General features: G+C 33.6%; 1 protein-coding gene across 1 annotated transcript; it reads right to left on the reverse strand.

Annotated features, from left to right (window-relative positions):
- Positions 1 to 1,741: 1,741 nt before the first annotated feature.
- LOC143047675 (uncharacterized) lies at positions 1,742 to 14,300 on the reverse strand. Its single transcript, XM_076220865.1, has 7 exons — positions 14,148 to 14,300; positions 12,204 to 12,259; positions 11,406 to 11,495; positions 7,890 to 10,809; positions 6,306 to 6,350; positions 3,997 to 4,080; positions 1,742 to 2,042 (listed from the first exon to the last, which is right to left on the reverse strand). Exons 1-7 carry the CDS (start codon positions 14,256 to 14,258, stop codon positions 1,884 to 1,886), a joined length of 3,465 nt encoding a protein of 1,154 aa, XP_076076980.1. The 5' UTR covers positions 14,259 to 14,300; the 3' UTR covers positions 1,742 to 1,883.
- Between the last annotated feature and the right edge of the window lie 637 nt (positions 14,301 to 14,937).

Here is a 14,937-nt window from a genome sequence, read left to right on the forward strand (position 1 = left end):
TACTCAAAACATTAAAAAGAAATGGTGGAGAACCAAACCTATTGCCATATGCCAATGAGTTCAAAAGATACTTCTCAGTTATTCTAAAATAAAAAGAAAGACCAGTTCATTGTGTACATGTTTATTATGATCTTTTAATATAACAAAGTACAAGCATACATTCAGTTCTAAAATAAAACTCTTCCATTGTTGTACAGTACCAAATGTATAATATATACAGTCCAATAGAATTCTTTGCATGCAAATCAATTGTTTGTGACAAGTTCTATTGTTGTTACAGCAGACAACATATTTGGGAAAAGTATGAAAATTAAATTATGTACATCTAGATGTGAACAAAATAAATTCTATCAATAGTATCAAAGAAAAATATGTTTTCACTGCCCCTGAATAATCTCAATTCTACCAGTAGTATCAGAGGAAACTTTATTTTTTAAACTGTCCAAGTAGTTTTTACTACAGGGGACTCGATGTAGTATGGTATTTGTTGAAAATACAATGAAAGAGGTAAAACACTTGTTCTTACCATGTAAGAAAGCATGGAAATTATTATCCCATAAATAGTAATATAATAAACCCATAGTACCTTAGCAGGCTCGGAGATAATATTTACAGGGGCATAATATTATTACAATTTGACGACTAAGTTGACACTTGTGAACTTTTATAGAAACTTGTCCCACATAGAGTTGTACATCATAATCATTATCAATGAAATTTAAATGAGATTTACACATTATTTCAATATTTATGACAATAAAAATATTACCGTGTCATTTGGGAATGACATGAACAAAAGTACTTAAGGTAAAATGAACATTTTCTAATCAGACCAGTAACAATTAGATACTTTTTAAAATTGTATGATGTTGATTGACAATAAAGACATATAAAATGATAAAATAGCATAACAAAAAAATCTCCATATACATTATAGTCAGTGTGTGATTCATTGTTGGGGCCTTTTTTTTACATACTTCAAACATCACTCAATTTGCTGTTTCAGAATCTAATGGATTGTGGGTAATTACATTATTTGCCCCATAATGAAAATAATACATCAGCATTTTTATATGGGTGTTTTAAACGACCTTCACTGGCTATAAAGCCCTTATACACTTGCGCCTTTAGGGGCATTTAAATAAGTCATTTTTACATCATTAATGATGGAAGTTTTTAACGATCTTGACTGGCTATACAGCCCTTGCATGCAACTTTTGGGGCATTTACATCATTGGTTGAATGTCCTTTGTTTTATAGGATGTGGTTAACCAATCACAAAGTTTTATTGTATATTTTGGAAACTATTACCCAAAATGCAATAGATTCTAAAACAGTGAATTTTTACGAACTATATACGACCTATATAGTTAAGTAAAAATGACTTCATTGCTATTGCACTGAAAATAGTGAATTCTTTTCACATAAAACATTCATTTCTATAACAAAGAAGCACCAAGGAAATAACAAGGATATAAAATAAAAAGTAAATTCAACCTTGAAATATGGTAGGGATAAAAAAAAATCAGTTTTTATTCAGATAAATATAAATGAAAATCATTAAATATTCTATGAACTTTCCAAACTAAAAAAAAATACTTTCCTTCAAAACATTTGTATTTGGGGGAAAGTTACAAAATTCAAAGGTACCACAACATGATTATTCAAACTTAACCTAAGTTTAATTCATTTAGAATCTGGAGATTTAATATGAAAATACTTAGAAGAGTAATCCATGAAACTTGTAACCTATAAATAATACTGTTCTTCAACAGGGACATGATTAAATGAAAAATTCTATTTTTTAAAGAGTCAACCACCTTATATATCTTTTATATACAATTCTTTTCATGAAATTAATATTGGCATACAAAAAATAAATGTTATTCATCATCAAACTTAATAGAATGAACACTTGTATCTATAGCTCCTCCTCTGTAGCTTCCACGTTTTTTCTTTGTCTTTTCATGTCTAAATGATTTACCTTTTGTAAACTTGAGGTCTTTGTTAGCTTTCTCTCCCCAGGATCCATAAGCACCAGACTGAAAGAAAAAGTGAAATAAAAAAATAATTCAGAGTCAAGGCTAAAGTCTGTATTTATTACACATCATTTACAATGTATGACAAGGCCTAAATTAATATATTGTTTGCTTCACCAATCCCAACCCTTCCAAGCCAGGTGTGGGTAGGTAGGTAGGGCTGGAACAATATCAATATAGGAAATAAATAAAATAATATTTGACTAAGTTTTTGGGATTGGGGAAACAAACTAGACTTTTTTTTAGGCCCAATATCACAAATGTCTGGTTAAACTAAATTTAGCATACTAACTTACTCAAGTTCAGCAGCAGTTGGTTCGGTCGCATCCATAATTTTTTTGGAAAGTTTGAAAACTAACCAAATGATACTGGATATCTTTAATCCGATTGGTTTAAATTACTATAAAAGTTGATGCCCCAGCTTGCATGTGACAATATAAAGGGCATAGCTTGACAACTGTCAAAGTGACAGCACTCTAATTTAAATTTTGTGGTAATAAGCATTGTGTACTCATTTGGTTGAGGCTAGGGTAACACTTAATGCTCTCTCTAGAGACAGTGCTGGAATAAAAATATGTTGTATAAGAAACTAGAAGCTCTCAAGAGCCTGTGTCGCTCACCTTGGCCTATGTGCATATTAACAATGGACACAGATAAATTCATGACAAAATGGTGTTTGGTGATGGTAATGTGTTTGTAGATCTTTCTTTACTGAACATTCTTGTTGCTACAATTATCTCCATTTATAATGAACTTGGCCCAGTAATTAGTGGAAAATGTTTCCTAAAAATTTACAAAAATTAACAAAAATTTATGAAAATTGTTAACAATTGACTATAAAGGGCAATAACTCCTTAAGGGTCAATTGACAATTTTGGTCATGTTGACTTATTTGTAGATCTTTTTTTGCTGAACATTATTGCTGTTTACAGTTTATCTCTATCTATAATAATATTAAAGATAATAACCAAAATCTGCCAATTTTCCTTAAAATTACTAATTCAGGGGCAGTAACCCAACAACTGGTTGTCCGATTTGTCTGAAAATTTCAGGGCAGATAGATCTTGACCTGATAAACAATTTAACCCCCATGTGAGATTTGCTGTAAATGCTTTGGTTTCAGAGATATAAGCCAAAATCTACATTTCACCTCTATGTTCTATTTTTAGCCATGGCGGCCATCTTGGTTGGATGGCCGGGTCACACCACACATTTTTTAAACTAGATACACCAAATATGATTGTGGCCAAGTTTGGATTAATTTGGCCCAGTAGTTTCAGAGAAGATTTTTGTAATAGATTACTAAGATTTACGAAAAATGGTTAAAAATTGACTATAAAGGGCAATAACTCCTAAGGGGTCAACTGACCATTTTGGTCATGTTGACTTATTTGTAAATCTTACTTTGCTGAACATTATTGCTGTTTACAGTTTATCTCATCTATAATAATAATATTCAAGATAATAGCCCAAAACGGTATAATTTCCTTAAGATTGCCAATTCCAGGGCAGCAACCCAACAACGGGTTGTCTAATTCGTCTGAAAATTTCAGGGCAGATAAATCTTCACTTGATAAACAATTTAACCCCATGTCAGATTTGCTCTAAATGCTTCGGTTTCAGAGTTATAAGCCAAAATCTACATTTTACCCCTATGTTCTATTTTTAGCCATGGCGGCCATCTTGGTTGGTTGGCCGGGTCATCAGACAAATTTTTTAAACTAGATACCCCAATGATATTTGTGGCCAAGTTTGGTTAAATTTGGCCCAGTAGTTTCAGAGGAGAAGATTTTTGTAAAAGTTAACGACGACGGACGCCAAGTGATGAAAAAATCTCACTTGGCCTTTAAGGCCAGGTGAGCTAAAAAGAAACCTATAATGAGAATTCAATGGTGGTAATAATCTGTGGTTTTCATAAGTATAGGTGAACTGTCCGAACTGACTGCTGATTATTTACCTTGGCTTCAAAAGAGTTGTCCTTGAGTCTATGATCCACGTCTATAGCTTCTGTTTGTACTCTTCTAAATGGTGTCTTTTTGTTCTGTAAAAAAAAATCATTATTACAAAGATTATTATTAATAATTCATTAAACTCTCCATGTATTAAGTTTTGTGCATACAGAATTTTTTTTCCAAGTTTCTGTAAGAATTCTTAACAAAAATATGATCAAAGCTAACATGCAAAGGTTTTGTATTATCAACAATAACTTTCATGTAAACAAAGTAATAGGAATGAAGAAATAGTTAAAAATATAAAATTTAAGAGAAATTGCTAGAAACGAGAGAAAAGCAGGGAAAGACACAATTTTCGTCCTGTATTAAAAGTATAAATATATTAAACATTTTCCAGCAATGTACAAAGAAAAATCACAAATTTGATTTGGAGCTATCTTTCTTTGTTCATGATAGTACATTTGTAGTAGAACCTATTTTCATACAAATTTATATGCCATGCATTACTTACACATCATATTGTAGCTTGAATATCTTTATACAACATATAATTTACAAATTGCATGACATTGACTGGATAGGATCTAACGAATGACTGGAACCGAAGATATTATAAGTTAACGCACCTCGGGTAAATCATCACGTTGTGATTGGTTTAACGCCGTCACATGGTGACCCCCTTAGTATGAGACCGTAGGGGGTTAGCAAATTTCATAGGGGGTTTATGACACATTAATGTTGTTGTGTTTCATTGTTTATTTTACAATAAAACCAACTGAAAAAGTCCTGTGTGCGATAAATTTGTTATACGGTTAACTACTGACCCCCTACGGATCCATAGAGGTTTAGTAAAACCCATAGGGGGTGAGGCTGTATTAGGAATTTATCGCACTATGGACTTTTCTGCTGCTTTTTGTAGCAAAATAAACAATGAAACACATTACTAGGTGACGTCACTACCAACATTAGACATGACAACAGGAACCCCTAGATTCATACAGGGTCACCACGTGATAATTTACCAGCGGTGAAATAAAGATATTTAGTCAGTTCTATAAAAGTTTTAATTGCATTTCATGCTATCTTAACCACCAAAAACCGACATTTGTTTTCTCAAAAAGGCTCTACACTTTACTAACAGTAGTATTTTGTACAGTTTGTTGATATGACAACCTTGTTTTATAAGCAGAGAAATAATATGATATTATTACGTAAGTATTTCTGTATTGGCCTTGTTATTGGTCCGAGGCTTGCTGTATTGGCCCGAGGCGAAGCCGAAGGCCAATACAGCTGGCCGAGGACCAATAACAAGGCCAATACAGAAATACACGTAATAATATCTTTATTAATTAACTACAGTGTTACAATATTTTTTTAATTTCATTTCAAAAGAGATAAATATTTTTACCTTGAAGTGGAACTATCCAAATCTCAGTTTGTTTCTTTTTATTAGATGCAATATACATAATGATCTGGTGCTGTTTCCAGGTGTCTTCAGCATTTTCTCATCTGATGATTTTTTCTACCCTTTTCAGTTACTATAAAGTGTTACAACTTAAATTACTATAGACGCAACACATAAATAGTAATTGGAAAGGTACTGCCATTGCATGTGTAATGCAGAAACTAATTTAAAATCGATGAATTATGAGGTCGTCAAGAAATGAACTTTGTGATAATCTACTCGTTCCCCAAACCTGAAATAGTTTTATCGTCACGTCACGTCTGCTTTCAAAATACCTTTTAAATGAATGTGACCGTCTTTCGCCTGAAATGTATGCCATACCGACATTTTCAGCATGTTGAAGATAACTAAATGACAACTGCGTCTTCAAAACAACTGTTTACTTTCAATTTGTGTTTATCGTGACTTTCGATGTAAAACCTAGAGACGTTCCGAAATCCTGCACTTGTGTCAACTCGGCCAATATAGAATAACTCGGCCAATACAGAAAAAATCTGTATTGGCCTAGTTATTCTGTATTGGCCCGGTCTACACATTATATTGCATAGGCAGTTTTCATCATATTAAGTTCAATAACAGTGCAGTTAATTAATAATAGGTGTTATATTATAATTTCTTCATGTAGTAGATTGACTTATCTAAGGTGCTTTTAGCAGTTTTTGTTTTTCAGCAAAGACTTCGTTTGATTTAATTATGTTTATAATATTTAGTCATATAAGTATGTTTTAACTATATTTAACTTTTTTAATATTTTTCACACGTCTTTAATTGTGACACCAGCAGAAAATATGATGGCTAAATTTTTAACATTTAAATCACCAAATAAATAACTATAGTTTAAAGTATTACCTTTTCTTCCTTGGACTTCTTGGACATCTTTGGAGTGTTGTCATCCTTGAAAAAAATACCATAAACATTATTATAATTTAAGAAACCTTGACCATTCTGTCAGCCACATGCTGATTGGTATGCACCATTTCATTTTACAAATGTCATTTTTTGCCAGGTTAACTTTTTGTTTACATAGTGCCAAAAGAGCTCTTAAACCTTTCATAGCCAACTATACAGTATGGGTTTTTCTCATCGTTGAAGGCTGTACAGCAGCCTATAATTGCTTACACCCACTTTATAAGAGCTTTTGTCATATTGGTGAATTCTTATCTTGTCGGAAATCATACCAGACCCGAGATCTTTTTTTTTTTATATTAAACCTATAACGAATGAATGCATCTTATATTCACATTGAAAAAAAGCTATTTTCATGAATAAAAAAAAAGTTTTGATGAATTTACATGAAAATCAATACATTAACTGATAAGGTTTAACAAATGAATCTCTTATTTCAATATTTTTTTAAACATTGTTTCTAAATATAAATCAAACACTCTTTTAAGGGTGTACACCTCTGAGGCGCCAAAAATTTCTAGAATTAAACTTTTTTTCTTAACTTGATTTTTGGGTTTATAAGACTGTAACAAAATAATTGGTGAAGAAAAAATCATATGGTGGTGCACTTCTTTTTTTGCTACAGACCTTTGAAATTGCCCAAATTTGATGATTTTCCCATTTTTCATCGATTTTTACCTATTTTGGGGCTATTATCGTGAAAAAAATCACAGTTCCACAATTAAACTTTTTGTCATACTTCCTCTAAAGATGAAGTGGACCAATCTGAATAAATTTTACTTAAAAAAACTATAGGTAGGTGTTAATATAAGAAAGTTTTATCATATTTTGACGCTTTTTTGTGTAAAATTTACCATGCAGTCAATTTATTTTTGTGATTTTTCTCAGTACTAAAAACAAAATGCATATTATTTCAACTTTTTGGTAAAAAATGATTGAAAAAATACATATCTAAGAAATTTGAAAAGACCAAAATGATATGGGATGTACATGATTCTTGTAAAATCACTTTTTGTATCCCTCACCCATTTTCTCAAAATTTTGGCTAAAAATACTGACTTGATTGGTCGAAAAATTTGAAAACTGGATTACTCCAAAACCGTTCATTGTAAATACACATTTTTTTCACAGAGTTATGTTTGATTATAATATTTTTAAAATTCATTGATATTTTCTACTTGTATTACATGTTTTGGAAATAATTCAAGAACGAGATTTCAACGAGACTGAACGAGACTGAAAGGTCAGAAGAATACATCCTTAAAGTATTTGTTTTATCGCTATCTTGTCTCAATTAGCACTCTTTAATATTAAGTGTTGTTAATTTTAAAATATTATTGCATAGCATTTATGGTATCTTTCATACTTGTATTTCGCATGTACAAAACTCCTGAGGGAGAAATTAAAAACAACAAATTCCATCATTTCAGGCTTAAATGGACAATGTCAATGATGATATGGGAATATCTGAAAGTAAATATTTTTTTACAAATTAATGTATGGTATAATCTTTAACAAAATAATTACCTTCCCATTACTCATTGCCACGCCAGAGTCTTCTCCAGAACTGCTTCCACCTTTCCCGTTCACCATACCGTTAACACTTGGTGTGGATGTTAACTGTTTCTTTCCTGAATCTGAATCAGAACTATCAGACGAAGAACTGTCTGAATCCACTTTTTTAATAGGTGTCTGTTTTGGTGTTTTAACTGTTGAATTATTCAGTGATTTATTGACTTTTTTCTCTTCCTCCTCTGAATCTGAACTGTCTGAATCAGAAGAACTACTGTCTTTCTTTGACTTACTGTTTACACTTGTGTTCACTTTTTTATTATTCACAGATGTGTTTTTACTTTTCTTATTTGAATCTGATTCACTTGAACTGTCTGAATCACTTGAACTATCCTTTTTAGTCGTCTTAGAATTATTTAATTTATTGTTAGGTGTTAATGCTTTTTTTGTTTGCTTTTTGTCATCATCAGAACTATCTGAAGAATCACTGCTACTTGATTCAGCTTTTTTCTTTGTTGGTGTCTTTGTTGGAGTAGCAGCCTTTGCTTTAGGTGTAGCTGCCTTTGCAGCTGTTTTAGGTTTATCATCTTCAGAACTATCAGAAGAATCACTACTACTTGATTCAGCTTTTTTCTTGATTGGTGTCTTAGCTGGAGTAGCAGCCTTTGCTTTAGGTGTAGCTGCCTTTGCAGCTGTTTTAGGTTTATCATCTTCAGAACTATCAGAAGAATCACTGCTACTTGATTCAGCTTTTTTCTTGATTGGTGTCTTAGCTGGAGTAGCAGCCTTTGCTTTAGGTGTAGCTGCCTTTGCAGCTGTTTTAGGTTTATCGTCTTCTGAACTATCTGAAGAATCACTGCTACTTGATTCAGCTTTTTTCTTTGTGGGTGTCTTTGCTGGAGTTGAAGCCTTTGCTTTAGGTGTAGCTGCCTTTGCAGCTGTTTTAGGTTTATCATCTTCAGAACTATCAGAAGAATCACTACTACTTGATTCAGCTTTTTTCTTTGTTGGTGTCTTTGCTGGAGTTGCAGCCTTTGCTTTAGGTGTAGCTGCCTTTGCAGCTGTTTTAGGTTTATCGTCTTCTGAACTATCTGAAGAATCACTGCTACTTGATTCAGCTTTTTTCTTTGTGGGTGTCTTTGCTGGAGTTGCAGCCTTTGCTTTAGGTGTAGATGCCTTTGCAGCTGTTTTAGGTTTATCATCTTCAGAACTATCAGAAGAATCACTACTACTTGATTCAGCTTTTTTCTTTGTTGGTGTCTTTGCTGGAGTAGAAGCCTTTGCTTTAGGTGTAGCTGCCTTTGCAGCTGTTTTAGGTTTATCGTCTTCTGAACTATCTGAAGAATCACTGCTACTTGATTCAGCTTTTTTCTTTGTTGGTGTCTTTGCTGGAGTTGCTGCCTTTGCTTTAGGTATTGTGGTCTTTGCAGCTGTTTTAGGTTTCTCGTCCTCAGAACTGTCGGAAGAATCACTGCTACTTGATTCAGCTTTTTTCTTTGTTGGTGTCTTTGCTGGAGTTGCAGCCTTTGCTTTAGGTGTAGCTGCCTTTGCAGCTGTTTTCGGTTTATCATCTTCAGAACTGTCGGAAGAATCACTGCTACTTGATTCAGCTTTTTTCTTTGTTGGTGTTTTTGCTGGAGTTGCAGCCTTTGCTTTAGGTGTAGCTGCCTTGGCGACTGTTTTAGGTTTCTCATCTTCAGAACTGTCGGAAGAATCACTGCTACTTGATTCAGCTTTTTTCTTTGTTGGTGTTTTTGCTTGAGTTGCAGCCTTTGCTTTAGGTGTAGCTGCCTTTGCAGCTGTTTTAGGTTTATCGTCTTCTGAACTATCTGAAGAATCACTGCTACTTGATTCAGTTTTTTTCTTTGTTGGTGTCTTTGCTGGAGTTGCAGCCTTTGCTTTAGGTGTAGCTGCCTTGGCGACTGTTTTAGGTTTCTCATCTTCAGAACTGTCGGAAGAATCACTGCTACTTGATTCAGCTTTTTTCATTGTTGGTGTTTTTGCTGGAGTTGCAGTCTTTGCTTTAGGTGTAGCTGCCTTTGCAGCTGTTTTAGGTTTATCGTCTTCTGAACTATCTGAAGAATCACTGCTACTTGATTCAGCTTTTTTCTTGATTGGTGTCTTAGCTGGAGCTGCAGCCTTTGCTTTAGGTGTCGCTGCCTTTGCAGGTGATTTAGGTTTCTCATCCTCAGAACTGTCAGAAGAATCACTGCTACTTGATTCAGCTTTTTTCTTCGTTAGAGTCTTAGCTGGAGTTGCAGCCTTTGCTTTAGGTGTTGTGGTCTTTGCAGCTGTTTTAGGTTTCTCGTCCTCAGAACTGTCGGAAGAATCACTGCTACTTGATTCAGCTTTTTTCTTGATTGGTGTCTTGGCGGTAGTAGCAGCCTTTGCTTTAAGTGTTGTGGCCTTTGCAGGTGATTTAGGTTTCTCATCCTCAGAACTATCTGAAGAATCACTGCTACTTGATTCAGCTTTTTTCTTGGCTGGGGTAGATTGTTTAGTGACAGGTGATGTTGGTTTCTTTGCCTTCTTTTTATCCTCTTCATCAGATGAACTTTCGCTAGAACTACTCTCTGCTTTTTTATTTTTTGCTGCAGGACTTTTTCCTTTTGGTGTAACAGCTCCTGGTGGTGGTACATTGTTATATGATGGCTGTTTTTTCTTGGCAGGAACTTTTTTTGATGATTCATTATCTGAACTTTCAGAATCTGCATCAGAATCAGATGTACCGCTACTATCATTGTTTGCCTTCTTCTTAGGTGCTACAACAGGTTTGTTACCAGTTTTTGGCGTTACAGCTACTTTTTTCATTGCTGGTTTTTTAGATGTGTTATCATCAGACGAATCAGAGGAACTAGAGCTTGATGACTGTCTTCCTCTTTTCTTTGCTGGAGATTTATCTTTCGGTTTTTGAGCCTTTTCATCTTCCGAGTCACTGAAAATAAATATTGTATATATTTGTAATTGCTTAATTTTTTTATATTTTGTTGGCAAGCAGGACCTATGGAATTATAGAAAATGGCATTTTTGTTTTTGATGGACTTTATAAAAAAGAATACCTTGCGAGCCTGCTTGGGAATATATCATTTAAAATTCTGCCAGCTTTAATATTATATTTGATGTTTGCAAATAACATTTTTCAAATAGTAATGCTATGAAAACAGTTTACAGATTACATAAAAAAGATTTGTTTTGAATCATTTTTTGAGTAAGTTATGACACTATGATCACCAACACAAATTGCCTACCTTAATTAGAATTAAAATTTGATTGACTAACTTGTATGTGCCTTCCAATCTCTGATATATTTATCTTACATGTTTTGATTCCTTAAAAAATATCTAGAAATCTTGGACATTCATTTCTGTTCTTTTTATTACTAATAGACATGACCTTTTTAAAAACTTCTTGTCTGAAAACACATCAATCCTAACTCATGCAATGGTTGAACATGGGATAACACACAAAGATTACGGCAAATTATGGCAATATTCTACTGTAACTACATTGTATGTAAACATGATAAAGTACCTGCTGTCTGAGGAATCTGACGATGATTCAGTCTTTGCCTTTTTGTTACCAGAAGTGGGCGTGTCTCTATTTTTCCTCTTTCCATTAGAACTGCAATAAATGTATGTTAAATTTATATAAGTAAGATCTGTATTGAAAGAAACATTTTTTTAGGTTGTGTACTAATTTTGGATGTTTTGGTGACAGACTCTCAAGTCTGTTAAGTTGGCAATAAATTAAATTGATTTGCCCAAATTTCCTATAGATATAATATTGGCACAGTTTTCCTATTTCTTCAAGTAGTTTTACCAGGATTATTAAGTTGATCTAAAATGGGTAACAGACATTAATAGTAAGGAAGATTAATTACAGGTAGGGCCTGAAATAATAATCTTGAGCAATTTAAATAGCAGTGACCAATTTTAAAATCACTATTCAAGACAAATTTCAGTGATTAGAATACTTTCGATTTTTTACGTATACAATGACTTTGAGTATGTACCTTTGGACCAATTTGGTTTCAAAGGAAAACAAATTAAAAAATTTAATCCTCCCGGTCACCTGCCTGAACTATCCCAAAAGTTAGATGAAAATAAAATAATCTATTCTAGGTGGGCTACCAATGGCCTAATTTCTTTTGCGATGTGCAAAGGGACAACTTTCGGCAATACTTAAAAAAAATCAATAATGAAAATTTTATCTAGCAATGTCCATGATGTCACTGTACATGCTGTATGTCTTCATAAATTTGGAGACCTGGTGAAAAAAGTAAGGAATTGTACTAATGATGTGCATGATCTCATTTAGCTAGTACATTACCTCTGCCATGTTGTGTAAACATCTTCAAGCTTTGGTGAACCTTTAGGTGGTGGGTTCTGCAAAACAAAAAAGTGTATAATTATAAATGACTAAATGTCTAAAACATTTTTCAGTTTTATTCAGCTTCATGTAAACCATGTAAACACAGAATTTGTTAGCTCTCTATATCAACTGGTCATCCAAAGGTTGTTGGTTGATGGGTGCCATACTTTAAGCCTCGGTCACACCTTACCAAATAGCACAAACAAACACCTAACGGATGAAAATAAAAGTTGTCCGTTGAAAGAATTGTTATCCATTGGGATTCCGTTGATGTACTGACCAAATCAAAACGAACGCGTAACGAATGCATAACGGACACACACAGGATATACAACGTACGAGAAACGGAAACATACCGGACAGAACGTATGTCGAACGTACAACCAACAGACGAGTACCGCATAAAACGGACACCTAACAGAAGCGTACCGGATAAAACGAATGAACACGATATACGGAAAAATTAAAGGCGACAATAATAATACATGTAAATCGCATAAATATTCAAAATGTTTCTGTGTAACTGGTTTTGTTTTGTTCTTCAAAATGCCACAAAAGGGCAGTGTCTGGCCTGAATAAGAGCAGCTTGATTGTGAAGACGTGCCCTTACTCTAAGGTCGATTATGAACCTTTAAGTTAAGAATTTCAAATCTAATTGGCATTTCTGACGCGAAATTTTTAATTGTCATTTATCAGTTTTCAGATTCGTTCATCATCCGTTTTATCCGTTATACTTCCGGTAGAAGTCTGTTTCACATGCGTTCAATATGTTCAACGTTCGAATAAAACGTACGCTAAATGGACATGCAACGGATAAGAACAGATGTTTTACGGACATGAATGGATTGAAAAAAATTTATCCCTTAGGTATCCGTTCGAGCTATTTGTTAAGGTGTGTCCGAGGCTTCATTCTTTTACAAAATTTTTAGAAATTTAATATGAGGCAGGCATAACCTGTGAATGGGGACGAAGTCTGTATGATTTTTTTTGTAAATCAAACATGTTAAAAAGAGAAACGGAAATACCGTAACGTTTCCGATTTGGTTCTGTCGTTAGGGATTTAGTTGTGACGTTATGACGTCATATTCAATGTAAACAAAGAACGTAACGTTTCCGATTTTGGTTCTGTTGTTAGGGATTTTAGTTGTGACATTATTTAAGTTATGACGTCATATTCAATGTAAACAAAGAAACGCTGTCATCAGGTAACGTTTTTTTTATAACAAACAATTTTTAAAAATGAATTAGTATTGAGTTCCTTTCTTAGACTGATAAATATACATTTTATTCAAAGTCTCATGCAAACAAGACCGGAAACGGAAGTAGATTTCAGCGCAGATCTGGAAATTCAAAAACGCGACAAAAAAAAAAATTGAACGATTTTGAGTTCATTAGTACAATAAAAATATAGGGAAAATTTTCCAGATTTTTTTTTTTTTTTTTTATTGAATTTTCTACTGTTATCATGGTTATTGGGGACTTCGTCCCCATATTAATCAGGTTGCTATGATACTTTTTTTGTTAATATTAACTTTTTCAAATTTTAAATGTTCAGGGGCTTCCAGATCAGGTATAAAATTACAAACTTCCCAACCGACCTGCATCTCTTCAGTTGGGATATACCTCGACCATCCCCCTTTTTGTATTTATAATAAAGTGTTTTTCTTTGAGTCAGATTTAAGCCAAAATTATATGCTTGAGTCCATTTTTTCTGACTGATTGCCATGTAAAACACATAGAAACATGTTGAAATGGAAGTAGACTAGATACGTCTCCTCCTTCAGATCGAGGAACTCTCGAGCCCATGTAACAACACAACCACGTGTTTTCTGTTTTCCTCTGAAGTTTGATGCAGACCTCTCACTGTGGCAGTACGGGGAACTTTAAACACTTCAAACTTACTACTTTGAACTTTTCCTTTAATTGTTTTGCTCCATCAAAACATAAATCTTTCAGATATTGATAGACAATGGGTAAAACTTCTTTTTTCTGAGGTTCACCAGCTGTAGCCATTTCGAGACCACGCAAAAAAAGGACCGGATGTTAGTGAGATAAATAGTAAATCGAGTCGGTGAGAAATCCGGCATTTGTGAGGATCGCATTGATGGGTCACTCAGGGGATTATTATCAACTATTTAAAAAAAAAAAGCTATTTGTAGAGGACATATTTATAGTATAATGTAAACCAAAATTCAAAAGGTTTTTAATATAGGAAATATATATACTATCAGAGACATATAATACAATTGTATTATATGTCTCTGATGTCTCTGATACTATGGAACTCCTACCTGTGCCAGAGAGTATATAATACAATGTCTCTGCCTGTGCCGAGTGACATTGCTCTATAGTTAACTATGTGTTATAGTAGTCTCAGATAAATACAACAGGATTGGAAGGTATACAAAGACAAAATAATTCCAATAGCCATTCAACAAAATCTAAAGTGAGCTGTAAGGGTTCATTGTAACATAAATATATGGAATTCAACACAATGCATTTATCAAAAGAAGCAATCCAGACTGAAAGGATAAGCAAACAGGAAAATGGAGTCAAGATAGAAGACCGCATAAAATATGCGTTAAGAACTAATCATGTTCCGCCTTGAACTAATGACTTCAAGGTACTACAAATGGTCTAAGCTCAAATTTGAAGTGTCCTACACAGATGACGTACAAAACATACGGGTTGG

Source organism: Mytilus galloprovincialis, chromosome 10 (assembly GCF_965363235.1).
Source record: "Mytilus galloprovincialis chromosome 10, xbMytGall1.hap1.1, whole genome shotgun sequence".
Lineage (NCBI taxonomy): Eukaryota > Metazoa > Mollusca > Bivalvia > Mytilida > Mytilidae > Mytilus > Mytilus galloprovincialis.